Source organism: Macrosteles quadrilineatus, unplaced genomic scaffold (assembly GCF_028750875.1).
Source record: "Macrosteles quadrilineatus isolate MER2022 unplaced genomic scaffold, UCM_ALF_1.0 Scaffold_8__2_contigs__length_117827958, whole genome shotgun sequence".
Classification (NCBI taxonomy): Eukaryota; Metazoa; Arthropoda; class Insecta; order Hemiptera; family Cicadellidae; genus Macrosteles; species Macrosteles quadrilineatus.
The window spans coordinates 84,501,022-84,520,273 of record NW_026542601.1 but is presented as its reverse complement, the minus strand read 5'-3'; the positions used below and the strand labels follow the sequence as shown (position 1 = coordinate 84,520,273).

General features: G+C 35.2%; 2 protein-coding genes across 3 annotated transcripts; one reads left to right on the top strand and one right to left on the bottom strand.

Annotated features, from left to right (window-relative positions):
* The first annotated feature begins 510 nt into the window (after window positions 1-510).
* On the top strand, window positions 511-10,571 carry LOC129001001 (general transcription factor 3C polypeptide 5-like). 2 transcript variants are annotated; one of them, XM_054428124.1, is made up of 9 exons: window positions 511-561; window positions 2,985-3,102; window positions 3,877-4,075; window positions 4,559-4,722; window positions 5,795-5,998; window positions 7,330-7,540; window positions 8,727-8,929; window positions 9,266-9,440; window positions 10,433-10,571. In XM_054428124.1, exons 2-9 carry the CDS (start codon window positions 3,064-3,066, stop codon window positions 10,531-10,533), a joined length of 1,296 nt encoding a protein of 431 aa, XP_054284099.1. In that variant the 5' UTR covers window positions 511-561; window positions 2,985-3,063; the 3' UTR covers window positions 10,534-10,571. The 2 variants fall into 2 exon arrangements, with proteins under 2 accessions (XP_054284099.1, XP_054284098.1); XM_054428123.1 differs by having other exon boundaries at window positions 517-761.
* Window positions 10,572-11,134: 563 nt separating this feature from the next.
* On the bottom strand, window positions 11,135-15,637 carry LOC129000955 (transcription initiation factor IIB). The gene is made up of 7 exons (XM_054428052.1): window positions 15,357-15,637; window positions 14,284-14,394; window positions 13,920-14,106; window positions 13,392-13,607; window positions 12,749-12,881; window positions 11,774-11,895; window positions 11,135-11,420 (listed from the first exon to the last, which is right to left on the bottom strand). Exons 1-7 carry the CDS (start codon window positions 15,368-15,370, stop codon window positions 11,259-11,261), a joined length of 945 nt encoding a protein of 314 aa, XP_054284027.1. The 5' UTR covers window positions 15,371-15,637; the 3' UTR covers window positions 11,135-11,258.
* Between the last annotated feature and the right edge of the window lie 3,615 nt (window positions 15,638-19,252).

The window sequence follows — 19,252 nt, the reverse complement described above, 5'->3', positions numbered from 1 at the left end:
AGTCGGCCTCTTCTCAACTTCATCAACTAATTGTTCGACATCCTCACCACGCACACTCATACTTGCAATTTTCTAAAATCTTCACACAACAAGAGAGCAAACACTAGTGACAGTTCTGGCCACGAGTAGTTGAATTCCTGGGGTGAGACTGAGCGACACAGCAACTATTTAGTTGCATGTGTGCGCATCTACACTTGTTTCAATGGATACCAAACCTGGAGCGACAGTCCCGCAACAATTCAGTCGCAGAGCAGTCGCTGGCAAATTGGGTCCGGGAACATCGGTTGCAACAGTTGCGCGACTGTCCCCAGACTGTTTCCTTCGTGTGCGCACTCCAATTTAAAACAATGTTGAACATTTTAGTCGGGCAACTGTTGCGCGACTCAAAATCGCCTGTGTGCGCCTGGCCTTAGGCAGGTTGGCAGGTTCAGTGGACAAGTGGAGGAGTTGGCAAACCTGACCAACAATTGCGTCTGCGCCGTCTGCTGACTGAGTGACTGACCGACTGACAAAAGTTTGAAAAAAGAGGTTATGTATTTGTTTACTGTCACACTCACACAAGTAAGTTAGTTATTGGAAAGCAAAACAAGACATAAGTTAGAAAATTTACTTAATCGTTTGTATATTTGCTGAAATGATAAAATGACCTCACCATAAACATTTGCAGTCTTATATTTTCTTTGGAAAGAAGGTTATCTAGCATCAAGTCAAGTGATAAACAAGTTAGATCTGTTGGTTGTATGTGTATCATAACAAGACATGTAAGTAAGATTAAGGTCTATTCATGTCATACTTAATGCACGTTAAGTATCAACATACTATCTTACACGATTACTAGAAAAATACCGGTATGGATCATAAACATCAACAAATGACGTTTTTGGCCCGCTATCTTATAGTCCTACTATAAATTTCTATTACAATCAATATAGTTTAAGTTTTATTTAGGCAAAGTTTCCTTGTTGATCAAATCAATACTTTTATGTTCGATTATGGAGTCGGATAATCGAATATCAAAGTTTTGCCACTTTGATTTACAAGATGGGGTAAGTTACAGTTTCTTAACTGGGCTACGCTAATATCGATTGAAATTATCGATTAATAATCGATATATTTAACTATATCAATTATAAAATTAAACTGTCATAACCTAACCTAACTAACCAAACTTGCTGATAATGAAAAAATCGAATGAAGGTTTACTAATCGAATTGATAGTTTCAATCGATATTAGCGTAGCCCAGTTAAGGAACTGTACCCCATACACTAGATCAAACAAAAATATCATAATTTCATGAAAATATTTAACCTAAACCAGTTGATATTTTCAATTACGACTAGGGCCTTCTCAACTGTTAAAAGTGTCATAAAATGCTTTATATCCTAACCTAACCACCTTGAATTGCAATAAAAACTATAAAGTAGGCTATGAAGAGTTTTTAGTACAGTAGTCCTATTATTCATCAACGGATTCACCATTTACAAATAATATAGGCCTACGTGTTTTACACACTTAAGAGCAGAATGAAATGATATCAATTGCATTGCAAATAACAAAAACAGCAAGTTATATATTTAAGCTTTGAAAAAAAAACAACATTGCAACAAAAATAGCAACAACAAGACATCAACATTGTCAATTTGGCTAAATATTGAGTTAATTTAATCACAGTAAGTTATCGAAGTTCTGCTAAAAATGACCAAACCTACTTTCTGAAGTTTATATGAGTTCAGAAAAGTCTAGTAAGTAATTATCTTGTAGGGCCTAGATCAAGAACTCTTTTGGTTATTCAATTATCATCTCTTATTCTATTGAACTTTAAGCTCCGTAAGTTAAACTAATTACAGGTACCTAAACTTACTTAGGTCGAGAACACTGATCATGTGTATTTACGAAGATTATTGTGGGCTTCACTCACCTTTATTTTTGTCTGTGATGTTCAGGACTCGTTAAAACACATATATACACACAACACGAAATCGTCCATGGCTTAAAAAATCCGATGTTTAGCGGAACTCAAAACGACTCAGAACCAGATCAGAAACAGAACTGATCATGTGGTTGTAAGTTAGGTGATAATTACCAGAACTGTAAAAAGAAAAACAATGTTTGGGAAGTTAGGCTCTATAGTTTTAATGTTTGAAAAATCTAACGTAATTTAGGCCTAGACGTAAATTTACTTATGTTTTATTAAAATAGAATAGGCCTTAGAAACGTTGTTGCTAAAAACAAGGACTCCCGTTTTTTTGTAAACAATCAAGTATTATTTATATTTAAATTATTTTATAGTACTTTGCCTGTTTTATTCGAAGTAATTTTTTCCTGGTATAAAATTGACTTCTAAAAGGGTGCTCTTAACCCCCTTTTTTCCAGGATTGACACACTAATGTAGACAAAGTAGCGGTAACCTATTTTTAAATCCCAATATAATCTGCACTAGTACGGGCTGTCCAGTAAGTAATCTTGTAGTCAGAGATTCAGATTTTTAGTCTATTAATGGTAATTTTCATGTCATCGGATGTCTGTACATCTTCCAGTCCAGTTGTGTTGCTTTTCAAAAAAGTTGTGAAATATTATGTCAAAAGGTTTTAAAACTTAAATGTGTGTTCAGCTTCACTTTTGAGCAGAGCCTAAAAGCTCAAATGATTGAAAAGCTTAGACAGAAAATCAAGCCAGCTTTTTCTCACAATGTCAAAACTTATTGCGATTGCAGAAACCATCTGCAGAAATTGCACAGAAAATTCACAAAATGTCTCTGCTATCAGGGGTAATTGTTATGTTTTGTCGTGATCTATATAACTTACCCAATTTTTACATTTTCCTACAACATTTTCCAAACAAGTCGTCAGCTTTTTAAAGTATATTGTACAGAGTAATATTTAGGTTGTGAACTGTCTTTGTACAGAACATACATTAACATGATGTTGAATAGGTAATTCATTTGAGAGATTAAACAGGTTCAATTTATTTTTTTATTTTTCAGGAATACAGAAGCAAAACATAATTTTGACACAAGTTTCGTCTGTGTTCAGTACCCAGGAGTTGTAAAAAATGATGATAAAATGCTGGAGTCTATGGGAGGTATAAAAAAAATCTCGAAGGTAAGAGTTGAAAATTATTAACGATAAGTTTAACTGTTTCTGTGAGGGTAGAAGTTAAGGTAGCCTTCTTAGCCTAGGTGTTCTATGGATACGTGGTATTATGCATGGTCCACCTGCATTTTTATAGCTCTCGATGAAACAATTTTTTTGTATCAGTGGCTGTTGTTTAATACTGTATAGACCTAAATCTTCTACCAAAACCAAAATCCTTTTTTGGGGAATCACTGGAGATGTCTACCCAAGACGTTGAATTTTCCATAGGAAATCCTACCATCCCTTCAAAATGGCTGGCTGGAGCATTATTAGAACTTAAACATAATTGTTTGAGGTTATACAGTCAAAGGTACAGCATAATACCGGTACGGCAATTAAAAATACAGACTAGGAAACTTCTAAAGTTATTTTTTTTAAGATTTGTTCACAAATTGGTTTTATCAGTACCTTTTTGGTTAATTCCTTTGATACCTAGTCAAAAATTACTAGCAAAGAGAATGTTATTATATACCTAATATATTTTATTAAAAAAAAGCTTTGGGGAGCAAACTCGTCTAGTTGGGGTTTCGATTCTTGAGGTCCTGGGTTTAAATCCTACCAATCACCAGATGTTCTGGTGTGTTTGCAACAATCTGATATATTTTGATGAAGCACCTTAAGACCTTGGTCCACCCTTTATAGAAAAGAGGTCTTTTATTTTGACCATTACTATTTAATGTTTTCTCTTGTGATTGTATGTATCAACAGAAAGATGTAGCTGATAACAGTATGTTTTACCAGGTATATTCAGAGAGAAATCGCAGGCTAGAGCTTCGGTTTCGCCCAGACGATGTGTATTGTCGACCCGCTTGTGCTGATAGACAGAAGGTCACAGGACTTTTGATGTCCGTCAAAGTAAGAAGAAAAAAGAATAGTGGAGAAATAATAAATATAACTCCCACTGTGTTAGGCAAAGTCTGTGTAGCGTTCAAATTCACAAGTAAGTTAAATCTTTTATTGTTGTATATGGTTATAGGCTTTAGGGCTCTGTTGGTATTGACTAGGATGTATATTTTGGGCTCAAATAAATTTATTGGACCACTGACTTCATAAACTGGCTGGATATAGTGCTTGCCTCCTGAAGTCCACCAATTTTAAATTAAATTGGGTGTTTTGCTAGCCTAGTGATTGGTGTAGACTTCAGTGTGGGAAGGCCGGGTTCAATTCTCCACACATCCACAATCCTATGGGTTTGGACCACTTTCCCTAAAAGTGTTTCACTAACACTCTCTTCTCTGAAAAGAGACCACCGGCGTAGACAAGAACAAACAAAACTTATCTGATAGCATTTTAAGGTTTGAAAAAATTTTAGTTTTCAATATTAACTGAATGGAGAACTCTAGTACCGGTTCCTTAATAAGTATATTTTGGGCTCCATTCTACAACTGAATCCCAGATAAATAGGGATTATTGTTTGTTTTAGGTTTATGTGACTTTCAATACCTGGCTATGGACAACTCGAGTGGTCAAATGGAATGTATTTATGACAAGTTGGTTCCCAAAGGTATTTTAACTCCCGAGTGGTTCACACAACCAGCCCCGTATTTCCTACCACCTGCTACGTTCTCCAGAATGGACACTGTACAGGTAAACCAATGCTCGTTAGATTTAGTGTTCAACATTTATTGAGCTTTAACTTTTTACCATAGTATACACACCACTTGGCCGCTTTGAACAGTAGGAGTTAGTCATTTTCCCATAAAAACCTGGGATTACTAAAATAAAATAAAAAATTCGCTTAAATTATGATCAGTATGTAGCAGCCTATGTAGAGTTGTATTGAAAGAGAGGAGTAAACACATCGTCTAAGTTTTAGTAGAAGTGTTCAAGTAAGTAATAATCAAAACTAGGGATCAGCTAGCTTAACTGGTAGATAGAGTCCAGATTAGCTTTGGTAATACACAAAAAACAAAACAGTAAAACTTAATATTTCCCTGTTACTAGGAACTTCCTCAGAAGGAAGAAAAAATAAGACTGGCAGTTAAAGTTCAAATTTAAAAGTTCCACAAAAGTTCTGCCAACTCCAAGGATGAAATATTAAGTTTTACTGTTTTGTGTGTGTTACCAAAGCTAATCTGGACTCTTATCTACCAGGTAGAGCTGATCCCTATCCTTGTACATAATAATCCTAATCAGCCAATTGGCTTTTCCTTCATTTCTAATAATCAAAACTGACTTAAAAACGGTCTTTATTAGGAAATAAATAGATAGCTCGGTCAAGTTTAAACTGGAAGAAATTTGTTAGGAAAAGTAAAATCATACAGAAAAGTATTACATCCAACAACGTAAAATTACTAAAAAAAACATTATATCCAACAACGCACTTAAAAAATGTTATTTGGAAGCATTGGGACGAGACCCAGTCACTGAAAGTGCTTTGCCCTTGGAATGAGGAGCCTGTTTCTATCTACAGTATTTCCCCAGGTGAAATATTTATAATGTACTAGGAACAAACAGCCTTTACGAAAGCAAACCACACTTAGATGGGAATGCCACTAAAACAATTGGAGATTATACTGTTCTGTCCGATTTTAAACAGCTATTTTATTTTTACAAGTTCCTTTTACATTGCTCCCTAATCGTTGGTGTCATAATAAACCTGGTAAAATATGTCCGATGATGAATATTTTGAGGTGAATAATGAACCATCTGTCACCAGAACTACCAATATCGCCAGGAGAGTGTTGACACCAACACTAGTGTCCAACCTTACCACATCGGCCGCACCAGACGACGTCGCTCAGGTCATGCCATCTTTGTCACCTTCTCTACTGCCTCACTCCCTCTCAAACCTCGGCCTTCTGCGCTCAAGTTTCTTGAAATCAAGTTCTTGTGTGGAGACCACTTTAAGAGGATAAAAGAGGTTGGTGTGTAAACATTTTACTTGCATTATCACTGGGTGTAAGGTGTTTCAGGGTAAGAGCTATAAACTTCACTAGTGTCTTGAGATCAAGAGTAACAAAAGCATACAGACACATGTCAGTTTCGCAACTGTAAGGTGTGGTAATGTTTTGGCCATGTTTGTTGTTATTTAGCTAAATTAATTGTAGAGCCTTACTCATTAAGTCAAAATTTGAGAAACAATTGCAATTTCCAAAGATTGAAAAGGTTTTATAAAACGGAAATTGTTCCTATTGGTGACAAAATAAGGGTTGATGTTGCTTTGCTGGTTAAAAATGTTTTATACTCATGATTTAACCAGCCGTTTCCTTGGTTAAACAAGGCTTTTCTTCCATTCATAAACTGTTACTGATATCCCTCCATATACGAGGGTTGTCCGCAGATTAAGGTCTCTAAGCTCATGTCACAGCCAAGGAAGACAGTTCAAATATGAAACCAATAGTTTGTCGTGTTCCTTCCTTCATTCCCACTATTATAGCTGGTCCCACCCTTATGGGACGGTTAGTTTCTTTACAGTATTGAAAAACAAAATGAAGGAAAACTGATGCTCTTGCCCAGTATGAATTGTGTTCCGTGATAGTCTTTTTTAAGAAATGGGTCAATCCATGTTGACATATATATATGCAGAGCAAAGTGGCCTAGGTAGCTCACAGCACCGTACTGATCTTCACACAAGGAGTGTTCATCCGTTTCCACTGATACAATGATAGAATTCAAAGGAAACTGAATGTGATGTTCGATGTGTTTCAGACTCAAGGACAAACTGTAATCCTTGACAGTCTTATATTGTCGTCCCTATTAGTTCGCCAGTTTCTCTCATTAAGGCAAACCGCGATCTGAAAGCAAAATTCCCTTAATGAGACTGTCACGATCTACCTACACCACAAAAACCATTGTGAACATTTTTAAGACTACCGGTACCTCCAAATTTCCTTCACTTTTTGCACAAATTTGAAATTTTCTACATTGCGATGGACTTGGTGGTTGACAATTGAGACATAAGAAATCTAATCTCAGTATGCAGTTTTTGCTTGGCAGTAGCATCAATTGTCTTTCACGCCATTTCTGAATACCATTACATGACCAATAGTCCCATAGGAGTGGGAACCTGCTAGTAGGGAATGCAATAAGCAACTTGACGTTGGTCTCAGATTTGAAGTTTGGACAATCTTGCTTGGATGTGACAGGAAGTCGATGGAGACCTTAATTTAATAACAACCCTCATATAAGCCCACCATAAACCACCACATCTACTTTCTACACTGTCACTAACACTAATTTCATTTTGTGTAGATGTTTCAAGAGCGCCCAGTATGGTCCAAGGTTGCTCTGATGTGTGTCACTGGCTACAATCAAGAGCAGATGAAGTACTTGTTACCGTCCGTTGCTTACTACTTTGTAACTGGACCATTCCGCATTATGTGGGTCCGTTTTGGATTCGACCCTCGCAAAGACCCAAGTGCTCGGATTTACCAGTCCATCGACTACCGTATTAGAATACAAGGTAAGAAGGCATGTGTTCTTTGTGGGTAGAAATATTTGAACTTAGACAAAATAATAAAAGGTTGCTAATCCTGAGAAATGTTTGATGCATTTTGATGATAAAAAAATCATCCAATCTTTTGTAGTTATTTGGGGTTTTAATTAGTGATTGAGACTTCACAATTATTTTTCAATCAGTTTATCAACTACAAGGATGTCATGTCACTCATTGTACAATATCACTAGTTAAATAAGATGGGCATACAACTTGGTGTATTGGAACCCAAACAGGATCAGGGCATAAAATAACATGTTAACTGGGCGACACCAGTGACTATGGGTGGTGCCAGCATATTTTTTTAATGATTCACGTTTTAAATGTATCGGAATTTAAAAAGTATTCTAGAGCGAAAATTGCACATTGAGGAAACACGTTAAAAATCATATTATGTCATAATTATATCTACAGATAATTACAGATTTTTTTAAATCGCATACTTATAAATAAATTTGTATTACAATAATTATGGTTTTGATTTTTACCTGTATAAAAATAAGTGGGAATATACAATTTAGTTTTAGGTTTTACGTAAATATTTTAAACATGTTTGTGTTCACAAATTGTTTAATGTTTGTAGTAGTACACTTTAGAAATTGAGCTATGATTTTAGCCCAAGAGGTTGTGAAGGGAGCCTCTTGGCCTCTTACAATGTTCAAGAAGTTAAGTGAGATTATTTAATGAAATGAAGAGAATATATATGATATAATGAGGACAGATTATATAAGTGAAATTGAAATTATACTATTTACAAGCAAATATAATCGGAACATTCATGAAAAGATACGTAGAAATGTGTCATTTTCACTTTATTTTAAGCAAAATTTTTCCGGAGGAGAACCCCCAGGCCCCCGTTTTTCTGGGGGGGAGGGTGGGGTATTCCACACCCCCCGATACCCCGGTAAGTCTGGCGCAACTGTCGCCCAGTGGAAATCTCTTAAAATATGCTCTGAACAGGATGTGTAGAATATAGATACCTTGCATAGTACCATTGTACTGACTGAGGTCAGTGGGACCTTTTACCAGGACCATAATTTAGCCTAGTTCTAGATAGCTGGGCCCAGTTTAAAACACAATCCTTATAATTCATCTTCACCTTAACCCAAGCATGGTTTTAGCGTTGTAGTTGGTGATTCATCACATTTTACAGGTGGTGGAACAAACTACGTGAAAGCTAAGCGCAGTTACACACAGTACTTGTTGCCGTACAAGTCCACGCCGGCCAGTCGGCCGAAGACAGCTGTTATCTCTCAACAGGCCGAGGAGAAACCTGCGGAACCGAATGTAGTTCATGAGAACCAATATGTCTTTCGGCCTGGAACCATCCCTCCTTCTAGGCAGATGTTCTATCAGGTGATTTTTGTTAATGTCGGATCAACACTATATTCTGGCATTTCACATGCTTTTTTGTTTTTATCATCTATGCAGAGCTACAGTCACAATATCTGTCTTGTGTATTCCATGAAAGATACAATAGTAATAAAAACACAGTGTTTTTGTACCTAATATTCCAATATAGCTGGCCTTTGGTGAATCAATGTCCTTTGGGGGTCCTAATTGCATGAATTAAAATTTAAATTTATATGTTGATGTCAATTTACTGATTTCCGTCGAATATACAAACTTTTAAACAAAGCCGTTGTCAACCAGACGTTGTGGTAACACTTGTTCTCTGTTTGCATGTGACAGCTGTGTGATATCAAGGTGCCAGAGATTGAAGCCATGGTTGAAAGGTTACCACGGTTGCCACCCAGCTCCAAATGTCACGAGAGGCTTGGCTGGTTGCCGCCCGGGTTTGCGGAACAATGCCGAGACATCATGAACAGCCTGGTGTCCCAACAGATACAAAGAGAGCAGGCTGCAGGTAATCAAACTATTGGCTACAATGATAATTTTGTTATTCATTTTAAAATTAACTTTTGTTCCAGTTAGAGTTTATGTTACATTATGTAGGGGTGCATCTGTGAATGACCGTTTTGTATAAAAGCTTTTGGGTCAGAAAAAATTACACACTGTTAGATCTGGTAAAAATTCTCTTACTCTGTACAAAATACAAAGTTTTTCTGTATAGCTGGTAAATTCATCCCAAATATTCAAAAATAAAAATATTGTTATTGTATTATTATATCAATGAATGACCGATCATCAAAAATGTGCAACGTCGATGTGTCCAACATTGTTTTGTATGAAAATGCCATGAATCACATAAAATGAAACTTTATTCAACTTGAAAAGAATAACATGACTTGCTTGTAAAAACTATAAACATACATTGACCTACTGTTTTTGTTTTGACAAAAAAAAATTTTATTTTAAATAATTATTATCACAATATTGTGTTACTTTAAATACAGTTGTAAGAGATTGAACATGATTAACTGGTAGATCGGCAGTCATTTACTTGTGCACATACCCCACCATAGCATAACCGACTAATAGACAATAGGCAATAGACAATTCCTTTATTACAATTTCATCAAGAAATGTTACAGCTTAAAATTTCTGTTTAAATTTCTGATTGTTACAGCGATCAAATGTTACAACTAAGTTGTATAATTAGGAAGTACAGGCAATATGTTCATACTCCCTTCACTGTAGATTAAATTGTTGTTTTTTCTAACCCTCTGTTTGGACATAATATAACCCACTAAGTTTTATAGTTAGGAAGTACAGTCAATATGTTCATACGTTTCCCTTCACTGTGAAAACTTAAGCTTAAAGAATCATTCACTGGTACACTCATCCTATCGAATTACATTCCCAACATCTCACTCAAGAATTTTTCATCTAATTACCTGATATCACTTGATGCAATATCAACGACTTTCCAAAACGAATCCGTTTCTTTGTCAACAGATTCCCAACCTGGAACCAGTGAAGCGTATGATGATCAAGGAGATTCTCAAGATGAAGATCAATATAATGAAGATGACGTTGACTGGGAAGACTATGAGTAAACCAATGTCTGGTTGTTATGTAAATAAACAATTTTTTAAAAGTGTAATACATGATTCCATCTAAATTTTAAATGTGTAGGTTCTTTCTGTGTAAAGTACTATGATATTTTTTTAAATTTATAATTGTCTGAGTAGGTATAAGACAAAAAATATAGGTTACTTAAAGTAACTATGAAGACTTTGAAAGTGAACACTCTACAAAATGTTATCAGCCACAGATGACTTAGTGATATCATTTTAGACTCAAGCTAAATCCCTGGGATAATTGACCCTTTGCATGGATTGGTAATTCACCAAAGGAGTTTCAATATTGTCCGTACAATTCGGACTGTATTGACTTTATGCAATCATGAATACGTCAAGGAAGAAAGGATGGATATTGAATACACAACTAACTTAAAGAAAAGAGTTCTAGGTAGGTAGTTGAAAGCACACAACAAAAATCTTAACACAATAAACTTGATATTTCAAAAGATAGAAGTTGAAATACCTTGTTTCATGTGCTGTGAACTTTTTTGTGTGCTTTCAACTACTTGGAACTCTATAATTTTTCCTCCAAAATCTTGGCTTAAGGTGATTTGAACAAGAATGACATCCCAAAAACAACTTACAAAACGAAATATTTTATTATAATACAAACATTTTGCGAATGTGCAACATGGAAAAAATCGTACACATAATTAAAAAACCTACCAAAGTCCTTAGGTCTCAAATTGAACACAAATTTACATTTGAGGTAAAAGTTCGATCGGAGTAGAGAACTTGAAGTCTTCCGGGAACAGTTTGATTGCGTGGGGATACATCAGTTTGTAGGATTGTCTGATTGTGACATCCGCCACACCTGCTATGTCTCCGATCTCCTTCTGACACTTTTTGTCGTCTGAGGCCTACAACCATAGAGAGGATCGTAGAAACATAATCAGAAATATTTTATACTACCATCACAATAATTCTGTAACAAGTTGTGTATTACATCATCGATTTCTACGAAAAGAATTTCAAAGCTCGCGCACTGCTCAATTTGTTTGGCTATATAGAAAAGAAGAATTTTGTTTCTCTTGTGTCACATTTTTTTCCTGGACGAATTTTCAAAACGTTCCCTATTTCCTCAATAACTTCCATGAACAAAATTACAGTGAGGCAAAATATTCATTGACGGACAAAAACACAAACTGAACAAATCATAGATTAAATACACCAGAATAATTGACTCTAGCCGAAGCCGAGAATGTTCCATTACCTGAGAGGCCATGTAGATAGCAGCAGCTGCTACAGAGATGGGTGACCGACCAGGCACAATGTCCAACTCTACGGCCTTCCTGGCAATGTGTGTGGCTGCCCTCTGCACCATGTTGGGTAGTCCTACAAACATACATCACATTACACTACAAAGCTCCAGTGACATTGCACATTATTGTCAATACTAAGACTAGCTAACTAAACGTTTTATTTAAACACTCAAATTTAATTTTTTAGTACTGACTACAATACTTAGAAAAAGGCCTCAAGCTTTAGATTATAACTGGGGAAAAGTTACTGCCTAATAGTGATTCTTGTTTCCACCATCTTGGCATTCATAAATTTTTTTTATAGATTCATTTAGCCTAAATTGTTACGATTGCAAAATTTGAATTTGATTTTGTAAGCTGTATAAACATGCTGAAAAAATAAATTTTTTGTCGTCCGTTTTAAATCAACCCTTCTTGTCGTCTGTTTGAACGACTTTGATTTAAAAACAAGATATTACTGGGATTTTTCCTGGGAAATGAAATAATAGTCGAAAATGAGTGTGAATGGATATATGAACATTTTAAATCTATACTTACTTAGCCTATACAGTTTAGGGTAATGAAATGAGTATGAACTATTGTAACAGAAAACTAAACAAAGGAGGTGACACACGGAACTGAACTCAGGAGGCTATACGCGGTGACAGCACCAGTAATCAAACTATTCATTAGCCCCAGGCTAACTATGTAATTTAATCTACATTGTCGAAACAGGACAGTTATATTTTGTGTCCATCTATTTCATATTCATATTTGTGTTTTGCCTTGTGATTAATGACAAATCCCTTGGAAATTCACATTCCCCTGAAGTTAACATTTAACTAGCTGTGAATTATGTTAATTGATTCAGAATAACATCATTGTGGCAAAACATTCACTAACCTCCACATGTAATGTGTAAACGGATAATATGAAGAAGAAATTACCCAAATTAGAACAGAATCTTGACATGAAGTCTCCTGTTGTTATGAGATCCACACTGGTCTCCAAAGCCTTCAGAATCAACTTGAAACATCTTCCAATCTCCTTCTTACTGATCTTGCTGACAGCACAAATTTCCTGGTAAATTCATTAAGTTAAGAAACCACAAATAAAACTGAGTTGATAACAAGGTTGTATTTTAACCGCCAAATGATCTACCATAATTTCTACACACCAATAAAAATTGCACTGAAATAGTTTAAACCTCAAGTTTACCAACACTTGCATTTTAATTTAAAACTAATCACACCTCATTGATACACAACCTAAGACATATGAACTGTTAAGATTACTGCTTAGCGGTTATAGCAAGAATATATTATTTATTATGTATTTTTGTTACTCTATTTCCAGAGTAAGTTTAAAAGCTACTATCTGATAAATGTACAAAGACTGACAACTTGCGTTTGAGCAATGTTGCCAGCATACTAACAGACTGGTCACAGTAGGCCTAACCGATCGTCAGTTTTGTTTAATATATAAGGCTGCTAATGACTCTCAGAGCAGTTTCTATTTAAATGTTGACTGGCAACTTGCTAAATTAATATTATCAAAGAATTGTGGACAGTACAATTTCATAATACCGACCTTAAAAGTACGAGGAACACCCTCCTGACGACAAGCTATATACAGACAGGCAGAAGCGATCGCATCATTGGCTCTTCCCTTGAGATTTTTGCCGTCATGAACCTGTTTAAACAAGTTGTTTGCTCGGTCGACAATCGTCTTAGGCAGATTGATGCGGTCTGCCATGCTGTTGATCTCACGGAATGAGTTGATCAATGCTCTATCTGAACTACTCATCTGGAAAAAATTGTTTTACATTAGTTAAAAGTAATTATCAAAGATGGCTGGATCCAGTTTTGAACCATGGATTACATTTTTTGACTTTTCAAAGATTTGAAACAGTGACCCTATGTTTATCTATTCAGCTAGGAAGGTATGTAGTAAATTATTAGTAGTGGAATGCATACAGCTTTTATTCAAGGATATGATCAATGAAAGATATAAGTTAAGATAGTTCTGTAAGTTGTAGACAAAAATCAAATACCTACAATATATTTTACAAAAACGATCAGGGAAGGAAATTATTTAAGCAAAAGGAGGCCTACTTACAGTACGACGATTTTGGTATTTGGATACACCAAATTCATCAAACGAAGCATCGCCCCTGCCCGGTCCAATCATTGTAGAGAGATCAGATCCGTTCAACAGTGGGTTCTCAGGACCTCCAACACGAGAAGGGTCGACTCCATTTTTCTCATTACTGAAGGTTCGCCATTCTGAACCAACGTCTATCACACTGTAAGGGTAAGAAGTGTTATAAACTGATACATATAGCCCAACTAAAATCCTACTAATTCTACCATAGGAAACGACAGGTATATTCCTGCATCACCAAGTATACGCTTCTCATGATTAAGTTGTGAATAAAATTATTATCTACCACCTACAAATTGTAAACTTTTAGCAAACTTACCGATCACCTACAACAAGACCACATTCAGAACAAATCTGATCACCAGCTCTATAATCCTCAATGAGGGGAGCGTCCGGATGCTGATTGCAGCATACTTTGTTAACATCCATTCTGAAAAATAAAACATTTAAGTTAGCTTAACTTAGCTTGAATAAAATAAAATAAAACTTATAGGCCCTGGCCTAATTATTCTAAACAATATTTGAACAGCATAGGCAATGTTTGGGGTAGACTACACTTCCATATCTGTTGACACAAACAACCGAATGAGTAAGTTAATATTGACTAAACTTATTTGATTGTTTAATTCGATATATCGTTTGGTTAGGTTAACCTTACCTAACTAACCAGACGATATATCGAATAGGCTATAATCATATAGCTTATCGATCAATATTTTCATTCGGTTGTTTGTGCCAACAGATATGGAAGTGTAGGCCTATCCCCTATACAACCGAATATGGTTTGAATATGCTATATTGCGTAGAATCTCATGTATTTTAATGTATTTGGCTTTGGTTTGATTTAGCCTTTAATTTGGCCTAATGCCTATTGACTAGGTTACCATCTAGGAAGGTGGACATAAGTTATTTAATTCAAAGTTACAAGTATAATAATCCCAAGTGTTTATTGCCAAATAAATCAAGGTCTAAAACTTATTGACTGCTCTTTATTTCTCGAACTAGCCTAGGGGGTACAGTTTCTTAACTGGGCTACGCTAATATCGATTGAAACTATCGATTCGATTAGTAAACCTTCATGCGATTTTTTCACCATCAGCAAGTTTGGTTGGTTAGGTTAAGTTATGATAGTTTTATTTTATAATAGATATATTTTAAAATATCGATTATTAATCAATATTTTCAATTCGATAGTTTCAATCAATATTAGCATAAGTTTAGCCCAGTTATGAAACTGTACCCAGCCTAGGTCTAATGAATGTGTTTATTGACTCTTCTCTTACAAAGGCATTACTTTATGTTATCCTATTCAAGACCAGTGGATTATTAGCATAACAGGGCCTAGGCCTATTAGAGTTTAGGATTTATGCTAATAGTAATGCAGAATCCTACCTGTAAGAAGCCATCGTAATCTTATTCAATCTGTTAGCCTTTTTTGACTTTGAAAAGCACAGTTGCAAAACAGACTATAAAAACTATATAATTTTTAAAATACACGGGGAAAAGTTAGATATAAACAATTCAGTCTGAATCTTGTACCAATGAAACGACACCAAAAAAATTAATTGCAAGTATTTGTTAACATAATAACATGAACGCAAAAACACAGTTTTCACAATAAAGGTTGTCTTTCTTTGACAAATTGACAGATGATCAGATGATATTCTGGTTGGTCGGTTTGTGGTACGGTAATGGTAACTAGCGGCTAGAGCCTGACCACCAAATCTGTTCGGGAGCGAAACTTCTATCCAATCGACGTTCTGTACCCACGAGCACCTCAGCTTCCACATGCACAGAAGGCCTTGGAACAGTTCCTGGGATAACAGGTATTTGTGTAATAAGCTTCACTGTATATCTTTATTGCACCTGTTTAGATAGTTGTTTCTTTCAGCAGTTGCAGTTGCGAACTGTGCATTATGATTTTGTAAAGGTAAAGGTGTTTATTCTTTACTGTTTGTTTACTTTTGACTTGAGCTGCTTGAAAATGTGTTTTATGATTATGAAAATTAAAGTGTTGTGAGTGTGCTGAAGCTGATTTGATATTAGGTATATTGACAATTAAATGTTTTGCGTGCATGAATTATTTATGAAGTGTTAAATGTTCACTTAAACTGTATTTTTCGGACTCCTCAAGAAGAGAGGTTAGGTTGGGTTTGTGTGTGAATTTGTTAGATTACAGTTTTGGTGTTGGTGGTCTAAGTTAAGGCATTGAGTATGGTTAAGGTAAACTTAGGCCTACCTACTCTTATAAATAGATAAGTTATTAATTTAACTTTTTCAAAGGCAATAACTTCTAAGACCTAAACTCAACTGAAAGGCCCAAAACTAACTTAATTAACCTAGACCTAGACCTACCACTACCAAAACTGCAATCCAACAAATTCACACACAAACACAACTCAACCTAACCTATTAACAATCACTCTTGAGGAATCCGAAAAATATATGTTAAGTGAACATTTAAAACTTCATAAATAATTCATGCACGCAAAACATTTAATTGTCAATACCCGATAACAAATCAGCTTCAGCACACTCACAACACTTTAATTTTCATAATCATAAAACACATTTTCAAGCAGCTCAAGTCAAAAGTAAACAAACAGTAAAGAATGAACACCTTTTACCTTTACAAAATCATAATGCACAATTCGCAACTGTAACTGTTGAAAGAAACAACTATCTAAACAGGTGCAATAAAGATATACAGTGAAGCTTATTACAACAATAGCTGTTATCCCAGGAACTGTCCCAAGGCCTTCTGTGCATGTGGAAGCTGAGGTGCTCGTGGGTACAGAACGTCGAGTGGATAGAAGTTTAGCTCCCGAACAGATTTGGTGGGCAGGCACTAGCCGCTACTGTACTACTATAATGGTATGACACCTCAGTCGAGTCTTTTTCTAACGTACTGGTTTGAGTGACAGAAGTGTGTCGAGTGCCGCTGGAGCGTTTTGATTCAATCCAGAGTAACTAAAACCATTGACTACGGAGATGCATGACGGAGATGTACATTAATCATAAACCATAGATTAATAGCTCAAGCTCATTTAATCAATGATCTAAGTTACTATTAGAATAAAATTGCATTCTAGAGTTTATGGTAAATAGATCAATGTTCAAAACAATTTACACATATCCAATGGAACTTTTTTTCAATCCTCAGTTGAAGTTTATATGTTACAAATCTGAGTTGTTACACTATGTAAAGTGCAAAAACATTGCAGCTATTCAACCAAGAGGGGGAGGGGGGGGTTTATTTGGCAATAATAAGTAATTCTAGTCATAATAGTAAAGATAAGATTCTTAAACAGCAAATAGGAATCTACCACCAAATGTACAAACACTCCTAATGGAAAAAAATTGCAAGCTATGGCCACCATTACTAAAATTTCTAAAAGAAACAGAAATCCAATTTTAATAATAGCCCAACAAGACATAAAAAATAAAATAACATAAAATGTTCCAGATTGGAAAAATATAGGGAACCGGGTAAAACTATTTAGGATAACATCTAAGACCCTAAAATAATCAAAACTCTTTGTACACTAGCAAAATGTCAAAATATTGCCTAGTAAACTTTAAGTCCAAAAAGAGGCTTACCAGGAAGCTTTTACGTTGGCTCTTTTCTTTCTTTGTGTGTTCTCAGAGAGAACCGTTCTCCCTATAATCTATTTAAAGTGCAAGGTTTTTCAAAGTCCCCAGAGATTTGTTTGAACTGAAAGCTAAGAGGAATAAAATTATCCAAGAAATTATGGTGATTTTTGAAGAAATGCTGAAATGAGTACGGTAACCGATGGAATTTTTAAGGGCTTACAAAGAAATGTCATGTATGTTATTTATTTGAAGTAGTTCGCGAACCAGCACTATGGGACTATGGGAACGGGGGTTTATGGTGGGTTTTATGGGGTAAAAATTGATTTTTCCCATTTTTAACCCTTAAATCACAAAATATCATAATTTCTCCCCGAACCCATTTGTAAAGCTTAAAAAAAGAAATAATTTTGTATATATTGAAGCATGGTTGTATGCGCCCAACGGTTACAAAGATAATTTAAAAAATTGTAAATTAAAAATTACCATGTTATTCTTATGGAGAATAAACAACCTGTTGTAGTTTCCTTGTTTAAAGATATTTTAACCAAATTTGGAATTTTTTAAAATTTAACACTAAGCAATCAACATTGCAATAAAAAACACACCTCCATGTCCCCTGTAGCAGCAAACCTAAGTACTCACTAAATGCTATTTTTTAATAGGAAACAAATCTGACAATTTTTAGGTAATATTTTAGTAGAAATTCAGCCAGGTAAATGGAAATTCGCTTAGTCTGCAGGTTTGCTGCGATAGGGGTATTTATAAATCCAGGGTAAATAGTATTGAATTTGACTATTCATTAATTGGGGTGCTGTCATTGCCTCACTCTGTATATCCCTCTAAAAATGGGGGGGGGGGGGGTGACAACCACCATGCAAAACCTAGTTGTCTAATCGCCCCCACTTAAAATTTGTTAGAAAAAAAAAACAAACAAGAATAGGTTAATAACACTTTCAAAGTAACTGTTTAAACTCATAAATATTTCTGTTAATGGATTTCAATTTTCACTTTTGAACTTAACATAGTAAAAATGTGGTTAACAAGCTAAGGCTTAATATTAGGGCAGAGCTTGACAAAAATTACCCTGACATACAAGTCAACAGAAATTACTTAAAATGATCAGATAAGTTGTCAAAATGATATCATTATTCAACAATGTATTCTTCTGTAAATTGAATGTTAAGAAGACTATTTTAATCTTAGTGGAAACTTTTACCTGGCCACTCTCAAAATAAAAGTTACACTCATACCTCACATAAAAACTACCTTCCTAAAGTCATGACACTTTCAGTCCTTCAAATACAAACTTACCTCAGAGATTTTAAACCAACATAAAATTTAAGTTTAGACTATACTCAGTCATTGATCTGACTCAGAGCCCCATTGCACTAACAAAAGTGGTAATCCCGAGGCCGGCACATGTCCAGAACAAATAATAGAAGAAAATGTTTGATTATGTTAATCTTGATGGCCAATACAATATATTGGTGCTAGGTGCTATACTTTAAGGTTTGTTGGGAAAGAGATACCCTCCAATTATGGTTCACGTTGATTGTTTCAGTTTTTTGTAGTATTCGATTGCCCCACATTGGAAAGGTGCACCACTCATTTTACTATCTATCTTCATATGACCGAAATCATAGTTAATTTAAAAAGGGAACTGGACCCATATACAAAATATCTTACGATAAAAA